The sequence below is a fragment of the Prionailurus viverrinus genome, chromosome B4 (genome assembly GCF_022837055.1).
Source record: "Prionailurus viverrinus isolate Anna chromosome B4, UM_Priviv_1.0, whole genome shotgun sequence".
In the NCBI taxonomy this organism is placed as follows: Eukaryota; Metazoa; Chordata; class Mammalia; order Carnivora; family Felidae; genus Prionailurus; species Prionailurus viverrinus.
In genome coordinates this window covers 122,212,959-122,237,643 of record NC_062567.1, presented here as the reverse complement: position 1 = coordinate 122,237,643, position 24,685 = coordinate 122,212,959, and the positions used below count along the sequence as shown (strand labels likewise).

The following is a 24,685-nucleotide window of genomic DNA, read 5'->3' as shown; positions in this document are numbered from 1 at the left end:
TTATTTATAGGATAAATTCCTTGAGGTAGAGGTTTGAGTTGAAAATTATGTTCATTTTATATTTATATATTTATATTTATATTTAAGTTGCCCAATTCCCCCAAAGAAGTTAAACCTTAACATTCTCCCCAGTAGTGTCATAGAGTGCCTATTTCCTTATACTCTTCCCAATGGAATGTTATCCAAGTTTTTGATCTTTACCAATCTCACAGATGAAAATTTATCACCTTTTATTTCGCATTTATCTGATTATGTATGAGATTGGTCATTTTGTCATATGTCTGAAAGTGAATGGGTTTAAATTTTTTTTATGTGTTGGTTTATTTTTTGAGAGCGGGAGGGGCAGAGAGAGAGGGGGACAGAGGATCTGAAGCAGGCTCTACACTGATAGCAGTGAGCCTGATGTGGGGCTTGAACTCACTAACCATGAGATCATGACCCGAACTGAAGTTGGAGACTCAACTGACTGAGCCACCTAGTTGCCCCTGAATAGGTTTAGTTTTAACTAAATCAAAATAAGAACCAAACTTCTCCAGATTTGGAGTATGTATGTTTCTTAAAATTGCATCAACTTCTTTTACCAATTAGACTTTTAAAAATTTTGCTGTTTATTTGGTTTATTTATGTATTTTAATGTTTATTTATGGGGGGAGGGGCAGAGAGAGAGGGAGACAGAGAATCCAAAGCAGGCTCTGCACTGACAGCAGAGAGCCTGATGCAGGGCTCAAACTCAGGAATGGTGAGGTCATAACCTGAGCTGAAGTCAGACACTTAACTGACTGAACCACCCAGGAACCCCTAAAATTTTGCTGTTTATATTAAAGTTAGGACTCTGTGGATTGTTCCTCAACTTATTTAATTATTATTATTTTTTAAGTTTCAATTTTGTTTTTCCTCTTGGCCATTAAAAGATTTTTAGGTTTTGAGTCTAATGCATATGTACGAGCACTCTGACATTACATTTGATTGTGTGAGTACTTCGCTGAGGTTCTGGATGTTGACAGAAGTCCAAAATTAGGTAAGATTAGACATTGACTTCCTTTAGGGCAAGTTCTTGTGGAGAAATTTAAGGATTCATAAATATATATAGCCTCAAAGGTCATGTCTTTATTATGGCAAAAATTTTTAAGTATATGAATTTTTTTTTCCGCATTACCTCCTGCCAGGAAATTAACTGGTAATATATCTTGGTGTTATATAGCTAATAAACTTTCAATATTGCTACCCATTACTATGTACAGGTACAGTCCCAAGCACAACCATATGAGGTAGGTTCAATTATGTCCCTATTTTATTTTTTTAAATGCTTATTTAGTTTTGAGAGAGAGAGAGACAGACAGACAGACTGTGAGCTGGGGAGGAGCAGAGAGAGATGGAGGCACAGAATCCGAAGCAGGGTCCAGGCTCCAAGCTGTCAGCACAGAGCCCGACGTGGGTCTTGAACTCATGAACCATGAGATCATGACCTGAGCTGAAGTCAGATGCTTAACTGACTGAGCCACCCAGGTGCCCCTCAATAATGTCCCTATTTTAGATGAAGAAAGTAAAGCATAATTTTGCCCTAGTTACATAGTACAAGTCGTAGACTCAGAATTTCAACCCAGGTATCTGAAGCCTTCCCTTTGACTAAAGTTCTGCACAACTTCTCACTAACCTCATCATATATCCTAAGTGCTATCTCTGGACACTCCAGGGTTGCTGTGGGATTTTTTAAAAAATTTAGGAAACACAGTGACATCTCTTGGACACTTTACAGACTCAAGGTGGTTTAATACTTCAACATTACATCACACAACATTTCTCTTGATGACTAGATTTTCAGTGGTGCTGTGAAAAAAAGCAAGTGTCGCACAAAAACCAATACAGAACAAGAAATGAAGGTGGTAGTTTCCAATCCCAAGGTTTGAGAAGTCATACAGTGACCCACAGGTACACACACCCAATTAATAAGTAATTATGATGGTATAACATAAAATATTATTTTTTTCAATATAATTGTATTATTTCTACAAATGGCTAGTAAATTGTTAGGAGGTAAATATTCAATAAGTTTTTTGGACCAACTACTTAATAAATAGGACTGTTGGGTATTTCTTTTGGCCTAGGGGTACCATGAAAACTGAGAAAGTTTGGGAACTTCTAGACACATGCCTCTGCAGGTGTAGGGAAAAGAATGTAGAATTTATTTGGCATGGGATAGGAAATCAATCATTGCTCGTTCTTATATCAATGCTAAGGTGTTAGTGACTTCATAGGGTTTCTCGTGGGAGTATTTGATTTGAATTGAACTTGGAAAGGGTGGGAGTAACCAAAAGAAGTATATTCCAGTAGATACAATCTGTGATGACGTGAAGGAACTAGACTGATAGAGATATTCGGATAGTATTCTGGTGTTTCCAAAATAAACAGGTATCTTAAAATTACGACCTAGGTAAAATGTGCTCCTGAGTTATGTCTGATTTTTTAAGAATGGTACCTATCGTAGGTTTGTTGTAGCTTAAATGAGTAAGCCTAAGGAACAGTGTCTGGGCACATAACAAGCCATCAGTGAATGTCAAATACTGTTTTTGTTTTTTCAGTCCGTAAAGTCTCTGAGCGCTACAGTCACCTCTTAATAGCATTAGTAAAATAGCAGATTGTGCTATTAAGGGATTTGTGTGGGTTTTTTTTTTCCACTTTATAAAGTACTTTAATATGTACTTTCATTAACATGGTATTTTGCAAGGGCTAGACAGGGCAGAGTAGAAATTGAAATCCAAAAGACACATGACTCATCCAAGGTTATGTGGCTAGATTATGACAGATCCATGCCTAGAACCACAAATTTTCTAATTTCCAATTTAGTGCTTTTTAAATGATCCTATGCTCTCTTGCCTCACACCCTAAAATGGGTACCACAACATGGGATCACTCAGAACTCCTGATGTCCAATCTAGGTCTCGTCTTATGGCCTTGGGAAAATCATTGAACTTCTCTGAATCTTTATTTCTTCAACTGTGAAATTAGATAATAATATTGCTGTAATTTTCCTGTGGAGTTGTTGTAGTTAGTGTTGGAACCAAGATTCAAATCCAAATGCTCTGGTTCTTGAGTCTGTTCTCTTAACTACTGGTTACACTGACTCTTGTCCTCATTAAGGGATAAAGCAAAATGTAAGGGCATCAGACTTGTGTGGCAAGCTAGAGTTATTTGGGGATGTAGTGACTGCATCGGCTATCATTCCCAATTTAACTAAATCTTCTAAAGCAACTCAAGGCTCCAGAGCTCTGGAGAATAGGGTTAAGCTAAATGTTCACTCATTAAATGACTTGTGTTGTCATTCAATATGTGGATGCAACATTGGGAAAGATGACGGAGATTTTTAGAAATGTCCTTTATCTAAAGTGTTTTTGACAGGGTGTCAGAAAATTCTGTTTGTTTTGTTTTTGTTTTTTTCTTGCAGCACTGGGAGGTGTTCAAAAAGGTAACAGAAGTTTTCATTTTAGTTCCTGCACTTCTTGGCCTCAAAGGAAACTTGGAAATGACATTGGCATCCAGATTATCCACTGCAGTAAGTTTTTTCCTACTTCTAAGTATATATATTACCTATGCTGTTTCTTTCTGTGAAGGAGAATTTGTACCAGGAAAATTTTTTTTCCTCTATCTGATAAATTTCTGGACCTCAGGGATATGATAAGTGGTAATGCCTGATATGATATCCTGAAAGTTCTCTGGGTTGGCTAATTTGCAAATTATAGACCTTCATTTATCCTGAGGTAGTATACTTGCCTAATTTACTCCAGGGCATTCTGGCAATTATCATCAGTGCTTCAGACATGGGACAAATCAGATATTGAGATTCTTTATGGTTCAAAGGTTGGTTGATTGGTATTTATACCTTTTGTGATTATAAAAGTAATACGAACTTATCGCAAAAACTGAAGAAAAGGGAAAGATTATAAAGAAGAAAATTTAAAACCACCTAGACATAGTCATGTATTAATATTTTGGTATAGATCCATCTATACCTATACATCATTAGGTATATCAGAGTAGATACATACTGTATATTCCAAAAAAGAACAGTAATCATATATTTTGTCCCTTAAAATCTATGATATCCGTTTTAAGATATATGCTGATCATCTTTCCACCTCAATGAATATACACCTATGTCATTTTTATTGGCTATGTACTTTTCTGCTATATAGCTCTCCTATAGTTTAGTCTAGCATCTATTTTTGGATATATAGGCTCTTTCTGATGTTTTGCTATTATAAACAATGCTATAATGAATAATTTTATACAGTTTTGCATTCTTTTATTTCTTTGGGGCAATTTTAGGATTGTAATTAAACTGTTCAGAAAAAAAAAAAAGGCATTCTTTCAAGGCCTTAGCTACATATGCTAAATTGTCATCCAGAAAGGTTAAACATTTAAAAAAACACTGCCACTAACAGGGTTCTGATTTAATTTTAGAAGCCTAAAAGGGCATTACTTTCTCACTGTAACATTTGTTGGAGTTTCACCATCGTACAACCAAATTATGTTGATTAAAATCACATAACTAGTGAGGTTCATTTCAGTGAACCATCTACCTGTTTAATGTTAGTCAAAAATTAAGCCTTCAAAAGGTGTTACTAATTGCATTGCCTTTAGTATATGAAGTTGGGTTTGTTTATTTGTTTGTTTGTTTGTTTGTTTAAAGATGCTACAGCAGGGGCGCCCGGATGGCTCAGTCAGTTAAGCGGCCGACTTCAGCTCAGGTCATGATCTCACGGTCCGTGAGTTGGAGCCCCGCGTTGGGCTCTGTAGTGACAGCTCAGAGCCTGGAGCCTGTTTCAGATTCTGTGTCTCCCTCTCTCTCTGCCCCTCCCCTGTTCATGCTCTGTCTCTCCCTGTCTCAAAAAATAAGTAAACGTTAAAAAAAAAATTAAAAAAAAAAAGCTACAGCAAATGAACCCATCTATGAACTAGGGGGAAATTTTTGCGTATCTAAAGCCTGAACAACTGTGTTGGTGATGGGAGTACTCTCTCCTGTTCCTTCCCTCCCCCCATTTCTCCCCCAGGCAACTGTAAGTTCCCTAAGGTTTCCTGAGTAAAAAAGATGCTTGGAAAGGAGATAAATGCGTGGCATTAAATAATGTTTTATTAACATTATTGGCTTGCTCAGTTAAGAGAAAGTGCTGCATATGCCCTATGGAACCTTCTAAGCTCCCTGTTATATATGAAAGGTCATATAGCTAAACTCTGCCCAGGACCATAATGAAATATTGGGTATTAGTGTGCTCTCATAATGTGCCAGGACTGTACTAACTGCCTACAAGGGTATCTTATAGCAACCCTATGAGATAAACACTATTATTCCTGTTTATAGAGGAGGAACTGAGGCTTAGAACAGTTGAGTAACTTTCCTGAAGACACAGAGCTAGAATATAATGGAATACCTCACATTCCAGAACATTCCCTTTTACTTGCACAGGATAACTGAGTCAAGAGTTTTAAAACCAATAAATAACCTCAGTAACAAACACCTGATAGTCTCCTCTGCATTGTAAGGACGCTCTCCTGAGGGCTCGGTCTTAGCACCAATATACCATATTTTTTGTTACTTAATATTTTAAAACTTTGATATTTATTATTTCTCTTAATATTTTAATTTTAGAGAGAGAGAGAAAACATGCGTGCACAAGTTGGGGAGGTGCAGAGAGAGAGAATCTTAAGCCATGCTGAGCATGGAGCCCAATGAGGGGCTCATTCCCATGACTCTGAGATCATGACCTGAGCTGAATTTAAGAGTTGGATGCTTAACCAACTGAACCACCCAGGCACCCATGTTATTTTTTTAAAGTATTAAAGATACAGTCCTGTTACTTATTTCCGTAATTAGTTGGTGAGCTAGAGACGTCTAGGGATATCAGCCAGTCAGATACTAGCCAGACCTTGGTAGATTTGTTTGGGCAAATTGACTTTAGTCTATAATTTTTCATATCATCATTATAATGATTGAATATTAAAGGAACTGGAGAATAATAGAAATGAAGCCTCTTTGGACTGGAACATAAAAGTATAAAGTGACCTTGGAACATCTTGTGGTGGCAGAAGGTAAAATGCTAACCAAAAATAATTGGGGGGAGTGCATTGGTGTTAGCTGAATATTGATTTTCACACTTGGAATGTGTGTCCATTATACCTCTAGCTTTTGTCTTAAAAACAAAAAAACTTTTATGTAGTTTTATCAATGTTTTAAGAGTTAGTGAAATTATATACACGTGGTCCATCTGCCAACTTTTCCCAGTGATCTACATTTGCATTATGTTTTAAGAACCGGTAGGTCAGCAAGGTAGAACTCAACCCAAGAGGCTTCTTGGCAAGACAGGGGAATAAAGAAGAGGTCTTGAAAAACAGAACTGGCAACAGTTAAAGGAAAAGAAAATCGTTAGAATGAGAGTTAAAAGGTAGCTCTAGTTTCATTTTGTTGGAAAATGAACTGTGTTCTGATAAATATAGTTAGGCACCCAAACTTTTAAGCAACTTGATAACTTAGCCCGGAAAACTGAAATTTTGGCTAGCTTATCTCAAAGAAAATATTTCTAAAAGCAACATTCTTGAGCACTCTCCAGTATTTGTTTAGATTCAGATAATAGCTTAAATGTCACTCCGTTTTGAAATAGGCCATGCTGTGGAGAATCTGCTTAAAAAGGAATTTGCTGCAAATTAATTTCTGTGTAATTTGGTCACATATTACCATTAATACTGCCTAAAGGTGAATTTAATCTTAATCTTTTAATTTGAACTTTAGTTTTTTTTTTGTTGTGGTATTTATATTTTATGGTAGATACTTCCATCAAAAGTCTGGTTACATTTATTTGTTCATATTTAAGAGAGTGGAACTCCAAAGCTGATTAGAAGCAGAGCCCATGGGAGGAGAGTATCAACCAATGTCTTCGCTGAGTGAGCTAGCTGCACCTTTCTTTGGGGGGGTAGGGCTGCAGTTGATGTCTTCCACAGATCAGGAATTTTGTCACTGATTTTAAGATATTTGAGTTGCAAAATGAAGAGATTACCTAGTTCTCTAAGTAATGAAAATACCATAAACTAGATGAGTATACCATGTTATCATAGCTTGAAGCCATGAGTTACTACTTTTCCATCTACTAATGTGTTTTACTTTTATTTTTTATTTTTATTTTTTTTGGTCAAAAAATGTTAATAGCAACTTTATTCATAATGGCTCTAAACTGGAAGCAACACAGATGTACTTTTATTTTTTGAGGCTAAGAATTTGAGATAGGCATGGCCTAGTCAGTGTTAAAGGCCAGAGGCAGGACTGTCGATATGTTAGATCAGTGGTTCTCAAAGTTAGCAACTTTGGTTGGCAACTTGTTGGAAATGCAAAATCTTTGCTCCACCCAGAAGCTGCTGAATCAGAAACTCTGGGGGTTGGTTCAGCAATCTGTATTTTAACCAGCGATTCTGATATACATCGAAGTTTGAGAACAACACTGCGTTAATGAAGAGCATAGAGGCCAATGGGCCTGGGATCAAGTGGGAGAAAGGAAAAATAACAGGGTGTGAGATCACCCTGTGGGCCTTTGTAAGGACTTTGTCGACTGTGGGAAATGGGAAGCCATTGGAAGGTTTTAAACAGACGAGTGCTATGATATGATAGATATTTCAACAGATTATTTTGACTGTTGTGTTGAGACAGAGCTATAAAGGGCCAAGGACTAAAACAGAGACAAGTTAAAAGTCTGTTGCAATAATACAGGCTGGAGGCGATGCTGGCTTGGATCAGGGTGGTAGCAGTGGATATAGTGAGACATAGTTGGAGTCCAGAACTAATTTTCAGAGAGAAATGACAGAATTGGCTGATGGATTAGCTGAAATTAAGTACTGGGAGTAGTCACTTGAAAATTTCTCAGGATTTGAGAGATGGAAAATTCGTAGATGGAAAAGTAGTAGCTCATGGCATCAAACTATGATAACATGGTATATTTACCTAGTTTATGGTGTTTTCATTGCTCAGAGCATTTGATCTCAAGTGGTAGGGGGAGTGTGTTACCATTCTTACAGAATGCTAGAGAATCATTGCCAGCTATATTCCAGTCCCGATACTCCATCAACTGTTAAAGCCACTCTAGGTTAAAGCCTTCTTGAAAGCAGAGTACCCAAAGCCTCACCTTCAATAGACTCTACACTGACTATTCTCTACTTAAAATTTTTATTACTCTTGACTTTGAGACCCCACACTGCGGTGTGGACTCTTTCCACTTCTTTCATGGCATCTTCTTAGTCTATTTTTTTGGTTTCTTTTTCTTTGCTCATCTTCTTGATTTGAGGTTTTCCTGAAGTATTAGTACCTTGTTTTTGTGTTTCTGTCAATAATTTCATGTATGCCACCCCTGCCCGTACATTGCTAACTCTCAGATCTGTACCTCCAGCCTCCTTCCTGATCACTACAGCTGAATTTTCAATTGTCTGTACCCTCACTACATTCAAAAGTAAACTCATTACCTTCTCTCGCTCCAACTGTGCTTTCTGTATTTCTTATCAGTTTATTAACATTACCAATCACTATCCCTCTTCTATCCAGTTAATGTCTAGGCTGTCCATTCAACCTATGAAATCCCTCTCCCCTTCCCTTTATGCCCCACCTGCCACTACCTTAATTCAGTTGTCCATTGTCTCTAAATGGGACTGTTGTGGCAGATTCCTACCTGAACTCCCTGGTTCCAGGGTAAAAAGTCAATGATTTTTGTTTGTTTGTTTGTTTGTTTAACTTAAAACAAGTACTATTTGAAAGTCAGCCTTTTCATCTATGGTCAAAAAATAATTCTTTTAAAAATTTTACAATTTTCTTGTGTAGTATTTATTTTCAGTTATAAAAGTAGGAGTAAGGGGCACCTGGGTGGCTCAGTCCTTCGAGCGTCCAACTTCAGCTCAGGTCATGAGCCCACAGTTCGTGAGTTTGAGCCCCTCATCAGGCTCTGTGCTGACAGCTCAGATCCTGGAACCTGCTTCGGACCTGTGTCTCCCTCTCTCTGCCCCTAAGCCACTCACATTCTGTCTTTGTCTCTCTCAAAAAAAGTAACCATAAAAAAAATAATAAAAAATAAATAAAAGTAGGAGTAAAAATCATTATAGCTATGGCAGGCAAGTCTGCGATTACTTTAATCTTTTTGCTCCATTAAAGAGTCTTTTCTCATTTTTATCATTGTCTGCCGGAGAATCAGGATAAATGAACTTATAGGATTATAAGGAAAGCTTTGTGTGAGTATAAAGATAGAGAACCTAAAACATAAGATATCAGATAGAGCCTACTCACTCAATTGTTGAAGAGCAATTGTCTTTAAAACTTGTTCTTATAGGGGCACCCGGGTGGCTCAGTCAGTTGAGCGTCCGACTTCGGCTCAGGTCACAATCTCACAGTTCGTGAGTTTGAGCCCCACGTCGGGCTCTGTGCTGACAGCTCAGAGCCTGGAGCCTGCTTCGGATTCTGTGTCTCCCTCTCTCTCTGCCCCATCCCCACTCATGCTCTGTCTCTCTCTGTCTTAAAAATAAATAAAACATTAAAAAAAAAATTTAAAAAAACTTGTTATTCTATAAAGGTAAAGGTTAAATGTTACCAGATAAAAAGATATTTCAATAAAAAGATTTTCTATTTTAACAAGGGAGATATAATAATGATGAATTCAAATCAACTTTATCATGCCCTCTTACCTGAGTCAAAATTTGTCTCTATAATGATTAACTTGAATAATTTTTCCTGGATTTTTATCTTTCCAACAGTAGATATGTATTATAGTAGATAATTGTTGTGGATATATAACAGTAGTATATAATTACAAAACAATCCCAAGCACAGTGATTCTATAAATTGTTTAAATTCTGTTACCTGAGGTCTAAAATTTTCTGCTTCTGGATGCTAGATGTAAGAGTCAAAAATGGCATCCACTGTCTTAAAGACAATGTATATGTTTTTAAAGCTTATAAATCTATTTTCCAGGAGCAAATTGCCAAGAACCGTTTGATTAGTATTTTCCCACTCTAGACAAAACTGATTTCTGTTGCCTTAAACCTCTCAGAGAACTCCTTTGATTTTCTGAAATTATTTTGTAACATTTTCGCTTTTTAATTCATTAATTCAAAAAATATTTCTGGGCCCTTACGGTATGCCAAGTGCTAGTTTGTGCTAGGGAATCATCAATAAATAAAACAGAAAATATTCCTGCTCTCACTGAGCTTACATCCCAGTGTAAAAGGATATAAAGAAGCTGGCAAAACCTTTCCCTGATAACTATAAGTTAGATTTCCAATTCAAATTGTGAAACTTCTAAAATAAAGAAAAATTAAATCCCAAATAATGATATGAATAACTCTGGCATAACTTTGATATAGTTACAATCTCAGTATTCTTTCCTAAATTTGACATAATTCTGAATTTTACAGGTTCTTGTCAGAAAACCGGATTGTTAGATACAAACAAAACTTGCATATTCCTACTGGTTCTCAATTTTAGAGTATGTTTCTTTACATTATTTTTTTAAATGTTTATTTCTTTATTTTGAGAGAGAGAGAGAGAATGAGCAGAGGAGGGGCAGAGAGAGGGGGAAAGAGAGAGAATCCCAAGCAGGCTCTGTGCTGTCAGCACAGAGCCCAACATGGGACTCGAACTCATGAACCGTGAGATCACGACGTGAGCTGAAATCAAGAGCTAGATGCTTAATCGACTGAGCCACGTAGGCACCCCTAGAGTATGTTTCTTAAGTTATAAATACCAATCCATAGCCATAGGTTTGTGGAGTGTACTACTTATGTATAACTTAAACCGTTTCAGTCATCAAGATTTTTAACTCCCCCCTTTCTTTGAAGCTTTATTGAGGTATAATTGACACAAATCGACTACACAAATTCAAAGTTTACAATTTGATGAGCTTCAATACGTAGTGTGTACATGTGAAACCATTACTGCATTCAAGATTATGAGCATAGCATCACCCCTGCACATTCAGGAAGATATTATTAGGGTGTGTGTGTACATATATGTGTTTTACCATATTATGTTTTATGAAATATTTCAAGCATGTAAAATATGTAATATGGTTTCTAATTCCATATAATGGCAGAATGAAATAGTGAGTGACCCTTCCCAGAGAATAACAATTAGAAAACCTAGACAAACTATATGAAGGCAATAGAAAGTAATTAAAAGCAGGTAGAAACGAGAGGTCACCCTTAAAGGACCATGTCTGCAATGAGTAAGCACTGCAAAGTTTGTAGCTTTTTTTTTGCCTGAGGAAGTTTCCCCAGTCCCTGGATCTCATGTGGCAGAAACCCCACAGTCTTACCAGTTTGAGGTGACAGAGGTCAGGAAGTCTAACAAAAAACGAAAAACAAAACACACAACTAAATAGAAGCATGAGAGGGGCCTGTTCTTGAAAGACAAATATACTGGTTAAGATTTGTGAGTTTTTTTGCTTTTGTTGGTCAAATGCCTTTTGTGACTCGTGCGTAGGTATAGTGGCAGAAAGCTGAAGTTTTATTGTCTTGAATTATTAGATAACAGAGCTTGGAGCTGACAGAGCAGGTAGAAATTTATGGGGAAATCCCAGCAGCAATAGAACTGTAGAAAGGATGAGCCCCAAAATCTGGGCATAAGTTCTGCTTAAATCTTTGGCTGACAATTAAACTACACAGGTGCAGGGGAGAGAGAGAGTGTGTGCGCACGTGCACAAGCATGAGCAGGGGAGCGGCAGGGAGAGAGGGGACAGAGAATCCCAAGCAGGCTTTGTGCTGTCAGCACAGAGTCTGATGTGGGGCTCGAACTCATGAACTGTGAGATCATGACCTGAGCCAAAGTCAAAGAATTAGTAACTTAACTGACTGAGCAAGCCAGGTGCCCCTGGAGCACATATTTTATATATATATATACATATATATATGTATATATATATATATATTTAATACTTTAGTGGAGACTTTTGGTACCCTTGTTTCATCTATTTACATATTAAATATATTTTTTTCCAATACCAAGTATAGTAACTATATTTGTAAATCTGTACTTTCAAGGTCATTCCAACCTACTTTTATCTTTGGTCCCAGTAAATTTTAAAGCCTATCTGTAATTCATGTGCTTCAGTGTCAGAAAAGTAACATATACATCTATGGAGAAAAAGGTGTAGGGATTATAAAAAGTAAGGATTTCAGGCTCAAGCTAAGGCATTTAGATTAAAAACATTAATGGGGCTCTTGGGTGGCTCAGTTGGTTAAAGCATGAGACTTCAGCTCAGGTCATGATCTCATGGTTCGTGAGTTAGAGCCCCACATCGGGCTCTGGGCTGACAGCTCAGAGCCTGGAGCCTGCTTCGGATTCTGTGTCTCCCTCTCTCTCTCTACACCTCCTCCACTTGCACTCTGTCTCTGTCTCTCTCAAAAATAAACATTAAAAAAAAATTAACTAGTGTCTTTGCAAAAATATTGGCCAGGTTGTATATAAATATTAAAATATTTAAAATACATAAAATATATATATTTAAAATATATAAAATACATATCAATTTAAAAATATTAACCCAGGTCATATAGAAGTCTTTATCAGATCATATTCCACTATATCACATTCTTAGTTCTCAGATTTTCTAGCCAGGATATTCAGGTCAGCTAATTGAATAAAAGTAGGTCTAGCAAAAGCCTTTAAACAGAACACTTTGTGATTCTTCCTCTCTACTCTGGAAAAATTTAGATGATTCATGCTGATCAGTATGTTAGGTCAGCCCAATTCTTGGACAGCACAGGTCAATTTTCAGTATCCTGCCAAACTCCCACTTCCACTCCAATGCACGCCCGTACCATAAGTATTTTCCCTACATGGTTAAATTTGGATCAACATTTCTCTCTCTCTGTCTTTTTTTTATCCTTCTAAAAATGTTTGCTTTTAAGAGACTTAAAAACTGAGAACAAACTGAGGGTTGATGGGGGGTGGGAGGGAGGAGAGGGTGGGTGATGGGTATTGAGGAGGGCACCTTTTGTGATGAGCACTGGGTGTTGTATGGAAACCAATTTGTCAATAAATTTCATAAAAAAAAAAAAAAAAACGCAAAAAAAAAAAAAATAAAATAAAAATGTTTGCTTTATAATTAAAAACAAAAAAAGGTGATTTTTATTTGTGAATATATTCTGCTTTATTTCACATAATACATTGTGATTTCTCATTATAAATTATATTTCATAAAATGTGAAATATATTTTATTTCACATCATACATTAACTTGTTATTTAGGTTAGACTAAAAGAACTATAGATTTAGAGACTTATAGATCTGGAAGGGACTTAGAAATTGTGATCTTCATCATTTACAAAACAGAGCAATTGAATAGCGTGACATTGTTCTATCAGTATGGGTTTGCTCACTAGAACCGCCCTGGTATATATTGGAATTTATAGAGAGCAATAAGGAATTTAATAGAGCAATTTGGGCTTACACAAATGGGGGAGAAGGAGAGATCTGTGATGGAAGGATCGGAGAAATAACCTGAAGCACTGGAGAAGAGGAAGAAAGCTATGGGTGTATTGCAAGTGTAGACATCTGGATGCCTACCGTGTCTGATTACCAAGACCTTACAGAAATAATGGCCTCTCTTTCACTTCTGCCTTCCAAATCTTAGGCAAACTCCATCACTGGCAGACTGTAACCTGCAGCTCTAGGGGAGAGGATTTTGAGGAAGGTAGCTTCAGGCTTTAGCAGGAACTGTGGCAATGGTACAAGTGAATCTGGCACAGTGGCATACCTAATCCGTAGCACTCATTCATTCTGTGACTCCCTTTCTTGACCTTTTCCTAGACCTTAGTGTATGTGTGTCTCTACCTCTCCTGATTATCAAGTAATCCTGGAGTCTTCACATCTTCTACTTTTTCGTGGAATCATTTTAGATTGCTTCTTATACCTATAGACTTTTTTTCTAAAAGTTACTAAAAGTAACACTAATTTCTGTCATGCCTATTTCCCGAATATTAAACAGTGGATTTCACTCTTTAAACATTACCTCTGCCTCATTACTCACTGGAGGAAAGACTCAGGTTGTTAGAGCTACAAACACAAATTTCATGAATAATGTAGATTTCCAGGCTGAGGAAAGAAGTCTGCAAATAAAGGCAGCATGAATAATTATACTGAAAAACTGAGAAATCTTAATATTTGCATTGCTGGATACTTTGGGACTAGATCCCAGAAGGAGGTTCGAGAATAGAATCTGTTTTCCAAATTGATAGTGGAAATGTTGATGTAGCACTTAATCTTCTGGTCTGAAGCCAGTGAGCTAAACTCTACTGATAAATAACAATCCCTATGTATCTCCTACCTTACCCGTTCACTTAACCTTCCATGACCAAGCAGATGATGAATAATTGAAACCCAACTTGGTATTTTTTTTTTTTAATAAACATTGTTCACTGCTTTCCAAATGATTGCATTAGAAAAACTCGACAGATTTGGATATACGTGTTTTGAGTCCTAAATGGTTGAGAAGTAATGATTTAGCATATAGAGCAATTGAATGATATTTTTTAAGAGGGTATTCTTCCATTTAGCAGAAAGATACATAAATTTTAATAGTGAAATACACAATGAAAATGTATATGTGAACTGAATGAATTTTTTATTGCTAAGAGTTTTAGTCATGGCTCAAATATAAATTATGTACATATAAATGACTTATTTAATCCTGGGTTTTCTGGTCACTAATTCTTCAAATTAGACTAGTTTCATGATGTGGAATAAAATGCTAGCAGCTCAGAATTATGTGATTATTCCTATTGGGCTTCAGTACATAAAATTTGGCATGTTAGGATGACATTTGATGATGTTGTAAACAGTGGGCAAATGGATAGTATTAACTGGCCCGCTAGTTCTTGTGGGCTAGTAGTTAAATTTTAAAAAAGTGTTTTTTTTTCCCTAAACGTATTGGGCAAGCTAAATGTGAGATGCAAGGCTGGTAGTGAAATCAGATTTATATTAAGTAAAAATATGAGTTCATCAGATTTACTAAAGAATTATCTTTGGCTTAAGATTTCATACGCTGCTAAAACAGAGTTGAAAGCATATGATTAGTCAGTGATATGTGAAAGTATCTATCTTAACAGGTAAATATCGGGAAGATGGATTCACCCATTGAAAAGTGGAACCTAATAATTGGCAACTTGGCTTTAAAGCAGGTAAGTGATGCAGATATTTGCCTATGGATCTTGGGTTTATACATCTTGGGTGTTACCTGTAAAAATGGAATAAATATTAGTGCTATAAAAACTACCATTTAATTGTTTCAGGGGGCTTGGGGCACCTGGGTGACTCAGTCGGGTTGAGCGTCCGACTTTGGCTGAGGTCATGATCTCACGGTCCGTGAGTTCGAGCCCCGTGTCAGCTGTGCTGACAGCTCAGAGCCTGAAGCCTGCTTCGGATTCTATGTCTCCTCTCTCTCTGCCCCTCCCCCTGTTCATGCTCTGTCTCTCTCTGTCTCAAAAGTAAATAAACATTAAAAAAAATTTTTTTAATTGTTTCAGGGGGCTCAAAACAATTTAGTACAATGAAAAAGTGATAGAGTAAATGGATACCCATGACTGCTGAAAAGTTTTCTTTCTCTAGAAATTGATCAGTTTCTTCCAAATTTGAAAAACATGTAATTAAAATATATATATATACATATATATATGTAAATTTTTAATCATAAGTGTGTAAGAGAGCCAGAATTTGAGTACTTGAGTTAATAACTGTACAAATAAATATTTAGCACGTCATTGCTTAGGTACTTTTTTTTCTACTTTTTTTAAAGTAAATCTTTTTAAATTTAACTTAACCCTTTTATGTATTATGGTTATATATTTATTTAAACTGAGTTTTTCTTAATCTGTTAATGTTACTCGAGCTCATCTAAATGAACACATTAAATTGTCAGTTACGTATACACTAAATCATGGATTATATGTGGATTATTTACAGCTCCTTCTGATCTCAGGTGAATGTCTTTTCATCTTCCACTACTTCCTACTATGCCCAAGACACAGGACTGCAGCCTCTAGTAACTCTCCAGCAAGTGGGCTTAGGGAACACTCACTATTTTAATGTTAGCTCAATTAGGACATCACGTTGAGACGCATGGTTGCAGAAAAGTAATTTCATGTAATGTATTTCAAAGACATAGAAATAAAATGAGTTTTGGAATGTGGGCTTAAAAGAAATATTTGTCTAGCTGCTTCTAAGATCACAGGATTCGAAATAAGAAAATCTGTGATTTAATCTGAGCTCTAACGTTAACCAGATGCATAAACTTTGTTAATTTACTTAACTTTTCTGGGCCTCCTGCCCCCTTCTTTTAAACCATGGTATTGCATTAGAGATGTCTGTGATCTTTTCTAGCTTGAACTTGTAGGAACCTAGGCAGGGTTAATAATCAAAATATTTAACAACAAGTAAGCTACTTACTATAAATTAAAAGTTGAAAGTATATTGCATTTTAGTCTTTTAATATTCTGAACTCTTACTAAGTAAGAGTGGTAGTATAAATTATTCGTCGCATCATTCTAATAACTTCTATCTCAGCTTAATTTTTCCTTCTGTTCTTTGTACCCTTCCCTTGTCATCCTCCTTCCCTGCAGCTGTTGGTCAGGATGGGAGCCAGAGATGGCTCTGGATTCCAGTACATGGACTGGCTTCAGAGAGTCTGTGAGCACCTAGAAATTCTTCTCAAATATTGAGCACAACTGTGTTTTCATAGAGAAGAGAATCTTTACAAAGATTCTTTAAATGTCTCTTTAAAAAATAGATAAGAGCTGGGGGAGAACAAGGAATAAATCTATTTTGAGTACTGTGTATCCCAAGACCCAGGAGAGCGCGCCTCCTACATAGTAGATTCTAAATAAGTACTTGCTGGGTGAATGAATTTAAATAACTTGCCACAAGATTAGGTGATATATCCAAGAGTCAGATTCTTATCATTTGATCATAAAATCCAGTCTCTTACCGGCACTGCCTCTGAAGTCAGACTTCAGTCGTGTGGATTGGGTACACGTTTCAGTTTCAGTCTTAAGGTTGGTATCTTCGTAGATGATCTGTGGATTAGACCGTCAGAGTCACCTTAGGTGCTTCATAAAAACAGATTCCTGGACCCCATTCCATACCCACTGGCACCAGATCGTGGCAGTTCGAGAACTCACTGCCTTAGGGAATATTAAAACCAAAATAGAGTGGCTTCTTCAAACGGTAATGCGGCTCAGTGACCAGATGCAATCCTTTCTTCTGACTTTTGGTATGCATATTTACATAATGAAGTAAAAACTGGTTTTGAAGTGAATAATTCAGTTGGACTTTCTAAAAAATTTTTTTAGGTTCAGGCAACAGTGGTTGGTTTTCTAGCAGCTGTGGCAGCAATTATACTGGGCTGGATTCCAGAGGGGAAATACTATCTTGACCATTCCATACTCTTGTGCTCTAGCAGTGTGGCAACTGCTTTCATTGCATCTCTTCTGCAGGGTAAGTGGGTTTAGAAATGGCTACTGTACCGTCCTTCACTTTCAAATAATTTATTTTCCATGTCGACTATTTTTATTGAAATGATACCTGTTCATTGTAAGAACCGCAAGAAAAAAATTTTAAGTTTTATTTCAATCCCAGTTAACATACAGTGTCATATTAGTTTCAGGCGTACAATACAGTGATTCAACACTTCTGTACGATACTCAGTGCTCACCGTGATAAGTGTACTCTTAATGCCCTTCATCTGTTTCCCCCATCCTTCCGCCCAACCCCATTCTGGTAACTACCACCTTGTTCCCTGTAGTTAAGAGTCTGTTTCTTGGTTTGTCTTTCTCTCTCTCTTTTCCCTATGCTCTTTTGTTTTATCTCTTAAATTCCACATGTGAGTGAAATCATACTTTGTCTTTCTCTGACTGACTCATTTAGCTTAGCATTAATACTCTCTAGCTCCATCCATGTTGCTGTGAATGGCAAGATGTCATTTTTTATGGCTGAGTAATATTCCATTGTGTGTGTGTGTATAAAACATATATATTTATATATATAAATATATATATATTTATATATAAATATATATTTATAAATAAATATATTTATACTTATATATAAATATACTTATATATAAGTATATAAATATATAAATATATATATAATATATAAAATATATATAAGTATATAATATATATAATATAATATATATATTTATAAGTATATATATATTTATATATATAAGTATAAGTATTTATAAGTATATATAAATATGTTTATATATAAGTATATTTATATATAAGTATATAAATATATAAAAATAAGTATATAAATATATAAATATAAGTATATAAATATATAAAAATAAGTATATAAATATATAAATATATATAATATATATATTTTATAATATATATAATAAAATATATATATTATATATAAGTATATATAATATATATAAGTATATAGTATACTTATAGTATATATAAGTATATATATATAAGTATATAAGTATATATATAAGTATATATATATTTATATATATAAGTATTTATAAGTATATATAAAAATATATTTATATATATAAGTATATTTATATATAAGTATATAAATATATAAATATATATATAAAATATATATAAATATATATAAGTATATAATATATATAATATAATATATATTTATAAGTATATAAATATATATATAAAATATATAAGTATATAAATATATAAATATATTTATATATATAAATATACATTTATATATATATAACATATATATGGTGTATATATATGTATACCACAATATTCTTTCTTTATTCCTCAGTTGATTGACACTTTGGTTGTTTCCATAGTTTTGCTATTGTAGATAATGCTTCTAAAACATCAGGGTGCATGTATCCCTTTGAAGGAGGATTTTTGTATTCTTTGGGTAAATACCTAGTAGTGCAGTTGCTGGATCATAGGGTAGTTTTATTTTTAACTTTCTGAGGAACCTCCATACTGTTTTGTAGAGTGGCCACACCAGCCTGCATTCCCACCAAGAGTGCAAGAAGGAGAGAAAATTTATCTACAAACTTCTAAAATATCTTATTTCACAAATACCTGTATTTGTTGTATGTAAACCTTAATGTAGAACAGGCTTTCTGAGTTTGTCTCCTGGCCTTAGGTACTCTGGTAGAGTTCCCGAATGAGATCAAGAAAATAGATAATTCATTAGTTTCTATAAATTAAATTAATTGAGAAACTCCTTTCTGGAAATCATGCAGAGGATTTACTGGCTTGTCATTTGAGTAGCAAGGATTCCAGGAATTCTGAATTTCAAAAGCAGTCCCTCTGTTAAAATTTTTTAAAGTTTCAGATTTCAAAAAATTTTTTTTTAACTAATTCTGTGGCAATACAAATATAACCGTATGCTCAGCACAGTATATTACTGGCTTTAGACTTTTAAAAAGCCAGAAAGTTTTAAAAATTAACTACATTTGGAGCACCTGGGTACCTCAGTTGGTCGACCATCCACCTGTTGATTTCAGCTCAGGTCATGATCTCACAGTTTGTGGGATCAAGTCCTGCATCAGGCTCTGAGCTGACAACATGGAGCCTGCTTGGGCTTTCCCTCTCTCTCCCTCTCTCTCTGCCCCTCCCCCCCCAAATAAATAAACTTAAAAAAAGTTAACTACCTTAAAACTTTTCAGTTGCGGTATCATTCTTTTTATTTATTAAGAACTTAACGCTAGAGAACTAGCTTATTATAAAATTATAATCATTTTTATTTTACAATTGTCATCTTCTTACCCTTATATCACCAGCAAGGTGAAAAATAGAAAATTCTCACGTCAGGTGATTATAAAACTGTTAAGCGAACTTTTTTGGTTAGGTTCTGGGAATTTAGAGAATCTTACTAAGATTAAGACTTGACTTCCAAAATATTTTCAAGCATTTTGTTTTGGTACTTTTATTAAGGGTAGTTTCTTGTCTATATGTAGAATTACCAGAATTCAGTGGTGTTAACACTGGCCAAAGTGGGATGAAGTTAAGCTATTGGGAAATTAATTTCTGGTTAAAAGAAATTTGGGGCACCTGGGTGGCTCAGTTGGTTAAGCGTTGGACTTCGGCTCAGGTCGTGATCTCACAGTTTGTGAGTTCGAGCCCCGCAATGAGTTCTCTGCTGTCAGCACACAGCCGGATTCTGATCCTCTGTCCCCATCGCTCTCTGCCCCTTCCCCCCCCTCCAAAATAAAGAAACACTAAAAAAAAGTCAAAGCATTAGCTTCTTTTACCTTAAGTTCGTTTCTGTTTTCTAATCTTGCTTCATTTAGAAATAATTGTTTAAAAGCTTTCAGTAAAAACTATTGGTATTGCCTAGGATTTTCAAAATCATAAGAATTCAGACTTTTAAAATACATGTGCTTAAAGCTTGTTACTTTGAACAATGTGTGTTCTAATTTTATGATAGTTGGACATTTATATGTAGAGAGAGCAGATACTATTAACCACCTTTTGTAGGTGAGAAAACTGACTCAGGTAAGGTGACTTACCTAATTTCATCAGCTTGTTTGCAGAAAATCAGTATTAAAACCTGTTTCCTGACTCCCAGCTCTTTCCGCTGGCCCATGATGGCAAAATATTTGTTTTCAGCTGAAAAGATATGGATGGCATCCTGTCCTGGGAGAACTTTCCATGTTGATCTTTAAATGTGCTGACTTTGAAAAAAGGATTCTGTGTGAGCACATCTTGATTATTACATAATACATTTTAAAAGCTTTTCTATTGCTTTTTTTTTTATTTTTACAATGATATTATGGGAAAGGTAAGTCTATAGATTGAAAACATCTCCAGAATATAAGAGGTGAGAAATTACTTGAAGCAAGACAGAGATTCTACTTTTAATAATTGTGGCTTTATTGGGGTAGTAGAAAACATGGAAGTAGAGTTACTTACAAGCTCTGTGACCTTCAACAAGAATTTGAGCTCTACTCCCAAGACCTCAGTTTTATTATCTATAAAATGAGTAATGCTAGACTAAAATCATTTTGAGTCATTTTCAGTCTAAAAATGCAGTGAGATTCTGTTGGTTTTTTTTTTCCCCTTAGCCATTTTTAGGCTTCCATACTGGTTTATGGTTAGCATATAAGTGAACTAATCTTAAACATTCTCTGCACTGCATCCTCTAAATGTTGGCATGAGAAAATCTATACAATTGAGTATGGATGTAAATGTTATCAATCCCCCTCCCCATTTCTATGATTCAAGAAAATCGATATCTAGGAGTATAAGTACACAGTCGTATTTTCATCTTCTGTTCTCTAGTTGGAAGTTCATAGACAGAAACTTTGGTTTTAAATAGTATCCTTTATAAAGACTGCTTTTTGTGTTCTGGTCTCCAGTGTTCAAATTTTAATTACTTCCCTCTTAATACTTCAACGATTTTAAATAATAAAATGAAGCAAGCATTCTGGCTACCACCATGTAGACAAAGCTGTTTTTGTTGGTCTTCTTCCCAATTGCTGTGCATATAAATACGAATCACCTTTTCTTTGATATTTTCATTCCTTATTTGAGGGTTAACATAAAATCTTTGGGTTTGGTACAAATATACATTACATCTAAGACATACATGTTATTAAATTTGAAACTTCAGCTTGAATGTTATTTTACAGTAGCTTTTCAGTTCTCTAAATGTAACACTGAACTTCTCAAATCTTCTATGATCCCTACTTGGAATTTGTTGAAAGGCATTTTGCCAGAGCATTAGAGTAAAATGTTTTGTTTGCTTTAGTCAGCTTATCTAAGCAGTCTAACTGGAAATGATGTACTCACTGTTTGTCTAGCTTTTATATTTCAGTATTTAGGGGATTGATTTTCTCTAAATCATAGCATAAAAAGTAATGAGTTTTCTTTCTTCCAGGAATAATAATGGTTGGGGTTATTGTTGGTTCAAAGAAGACTGGCATAAATCCTGATAATGTTGCTACCCCCATTGCTGCTAGTTTTGGTGACCTCATAACTCTTGCCATATTAGCTTGGATAAGTCAGGGTTTGTACTCCTGTCTGGGTAAGTTGACTTGATATTAAATATAATGTGCTATTCAGAGTCTTCTTAAATAAGTAATTGTTGCAACAATGCTGTGAACCCCTGGTGGCCTTCACCTGCAGTAGAACTCTGGTTGAGACTGATTAGAACAATAACTGCCATTTGTTGTATACCTACTATGTGTTCTGGTTCTCATATATTTTTCTTCTCACATTTTTTCCCTCTTTTTATGGAGTTTAAAAACTTTATAAGATAAGGATTATCATCTCTAATTTCAGATGAGAAAATTGTGGATCGTAGAGGCTATTCATGTTACTCCCTACTGGTAGGAAAGTTGACCACGGGCCTAGTATTCTATGAATTCTGCCCTTTCGCTAAGTGTGTAGCCAGTGAGGAGTCAACCCTCAGTATTCTGATATATGCACTGTACTAGTGTCCCAGGGCATAAGGTTAGAACAGTGCTTGAAATTTAGTGATTGTCCCCACCCCCCATCAGAAACCAACATGGCAATTACTAACAACTAAAAAGTCACCATGAAAATGAGCCTGAATGCTGTGTGAAGTTGGAGACATCTTATATAAGATTCCTGATAATAGTAATAGATTACATATGGAATTTAATGAATCCTTTTAATGCAAATTTGTACTTTGGGATTATTGTTAATGTAAATGAATATTATTTGTGAGCATTGGTTTAGTGCTAAAAGTTGTTTATGGTTTTATTTTTAGATGCCAAATTGAAAAAAGTAAAAGAGAATAGAAACCCACAGAATTCTACGAGAAAAAAAAAAGATAGTTTATAAGCTGAACCAGAAGCAAACATTTATTCATATATCCTCATATGATCCATGAATTCTATACAGTTTATGGTATAAGTCTAAAGTACCTTTGGTTTGAAGAAGTAAGGATCTCATATATGGTTTTGAACTAAAGAAAAGACTTTATTTAACCTAACAAAAGCAGGCGTTTTACTACTTTTGGAGATATTAAGGGAAGCTTTGTTTAGTATATAAAATTACCTTAAATTATTTAATGAGTGGCATGAAATTAGTCAATAAGACATGATGTATATGTTCAAGGAAGAGTCTTCTCATTTAGAAGATGACGTGTGTCCACTTGATGTAAGGTAGAAGACATTAAACGATCAATGACCTCCATGTAAGATCTTGTTCCCATAGGTCTTGGGTTTTCATTATTGTGAAATATGCAAGGAATAACGTGTGTGCAAGTATGTTCAGGGTAATTAATGTTCAATCCTTCTTTCTCCCAGTCAAATAAAGTACAGAAAATTAGTAATGTTATTAAAAGGATAATCTTCTTTAGTTCATATTGTTGGAGTGATAACTGGTCATATTTTTCTCTATTATACAGTTTAGAAATTCTTACTGAAGTCAAGGATTAAAATACTAGCTTTGGCTAGTTTTAGAGAACGTGACTTAATGTTCTTCACCTACCTACTCTATTAGACTCCTTCACCCATTCACAGGCAGGTAGCTGGATGACTTGGAGGCCTCACCTCCCCGAAGGAACAGATTAACTGCATTGGGGAAGGAGGCGGTCATCAATAGGCTGGATCCCAAAAGAAAAAGGAGACGAATTAGGCATGGCTAGTGCCCCTTTCCCTAGTCTTACCAATTAGACCAGTCTCCCCCACTGTGAGGAGGAGGTAAGAGAAAGGAAAGGGGAAGCACAAGGGGGTAAAGGGTTTCTTAGTATTATTCCATAGGTCTTGCCAAGACCCTTGAGGGTGGGGTGGGGATGGGGCTGGAAGGTTGGTAGTGGTTCTTGGATGGGTTCCCTTATATACACAAAAAGAAAGGTACGTTATTTTCAGACTTGGAAACCTAAATTAACATGAAGTCAGTTGTAACACATTTCCCAGCTGCTGGTATCTCCTCAATCGAAGTCCCAGTAGTAAGAAAATAAGCAAGAGAATGCTATTGAAGAATGTCATAACAAATATTACAATTGTTACAGTGATACAGACTTAACATTATGATATTGCAGAAGATAAATCAACTTTTGGGGAAGTAATGTGTACTGACTTAAAATAAACTCTGTGTGTGTGTGTTTTTTTAAATCACTCGAGTGATGAACTTCTTACAAAAGACTAAATCATGTGTTACTATCTAAAGCTTTCACTATTTTGAGGGTTGTATGTGATACATTAGTAGTTTAGCTAGATGAATAAAAAAAAGGAAAATAGAATGATTTCTATTTTGAGAAATAATTTTATTGTTAAACATTGCTTAGGCTTTTCTGGGCCTTTACTTGTCTTGTGGAAGTTAGCTCAAAGTAATTCAAGATGAATTAATCAAAATAGGTTCTTTACATTTTACCTGTCACTTATTTCCTAAAGTGCTATATATATATATATATATATATATATATATATATAATTATTATTATTTTGATGGGCTGCTGATTGATTCCATAGTTGATTTAACAGTGAAGGGTTTTTCTGGGGTCAGTGTTGGATTATAACATGTCTACATTGTGAGCACTAGGGGGCCTCATAAGATCATTATAGTATTTGTGGTATTCAGGATATAAAGATTAGGAACAGTCTCGTTTAAATTCTGAGGCCCCATTCATCCTGCTGAGATACCTGATTCTTGGAAACAAAGTTTAATTCTTGAGCTACATTGGAAACAC

The 24,685-nt window shown here is 35.3% G+C and overlaps 1 protein-coding gene across 5 annotated transcripts in view; it reads left to right on the top strand.

Moving 5' to 3' along the window:
* Window positions 1–24,685, top strand: part of SLC41A2 (solute carrier family 41 member 2) — a 127,589-nt gene that overhangs the window by 42,746 nt on the left and 60,158 nt on the right. For all 5 annotated transcript variants that reach the window (XM_047867604.1, XM_047867607.1, XM_047867605.1 and 2 more), the window contains exons 3-6: window positions 3,443–3,550; window positions 15,124–15,195; window positions 17,362–17,506; window positions 21,905–22,051. In XM_047867604.1, coding sequence (XP_047723560.1) covers window positions 3,443–3,550; window positions 15,124–15,195; window positions 17,362–17,506; window positions 21,905–22,051 — 472 coding nt within the window. The remainder of the gene's footprint in view (window positions 1–3,442; window positions 3,551–15,123; window positions 15,196–17,361; window positions 17,507–21,904; window positions 22,052–24,685) is intronic.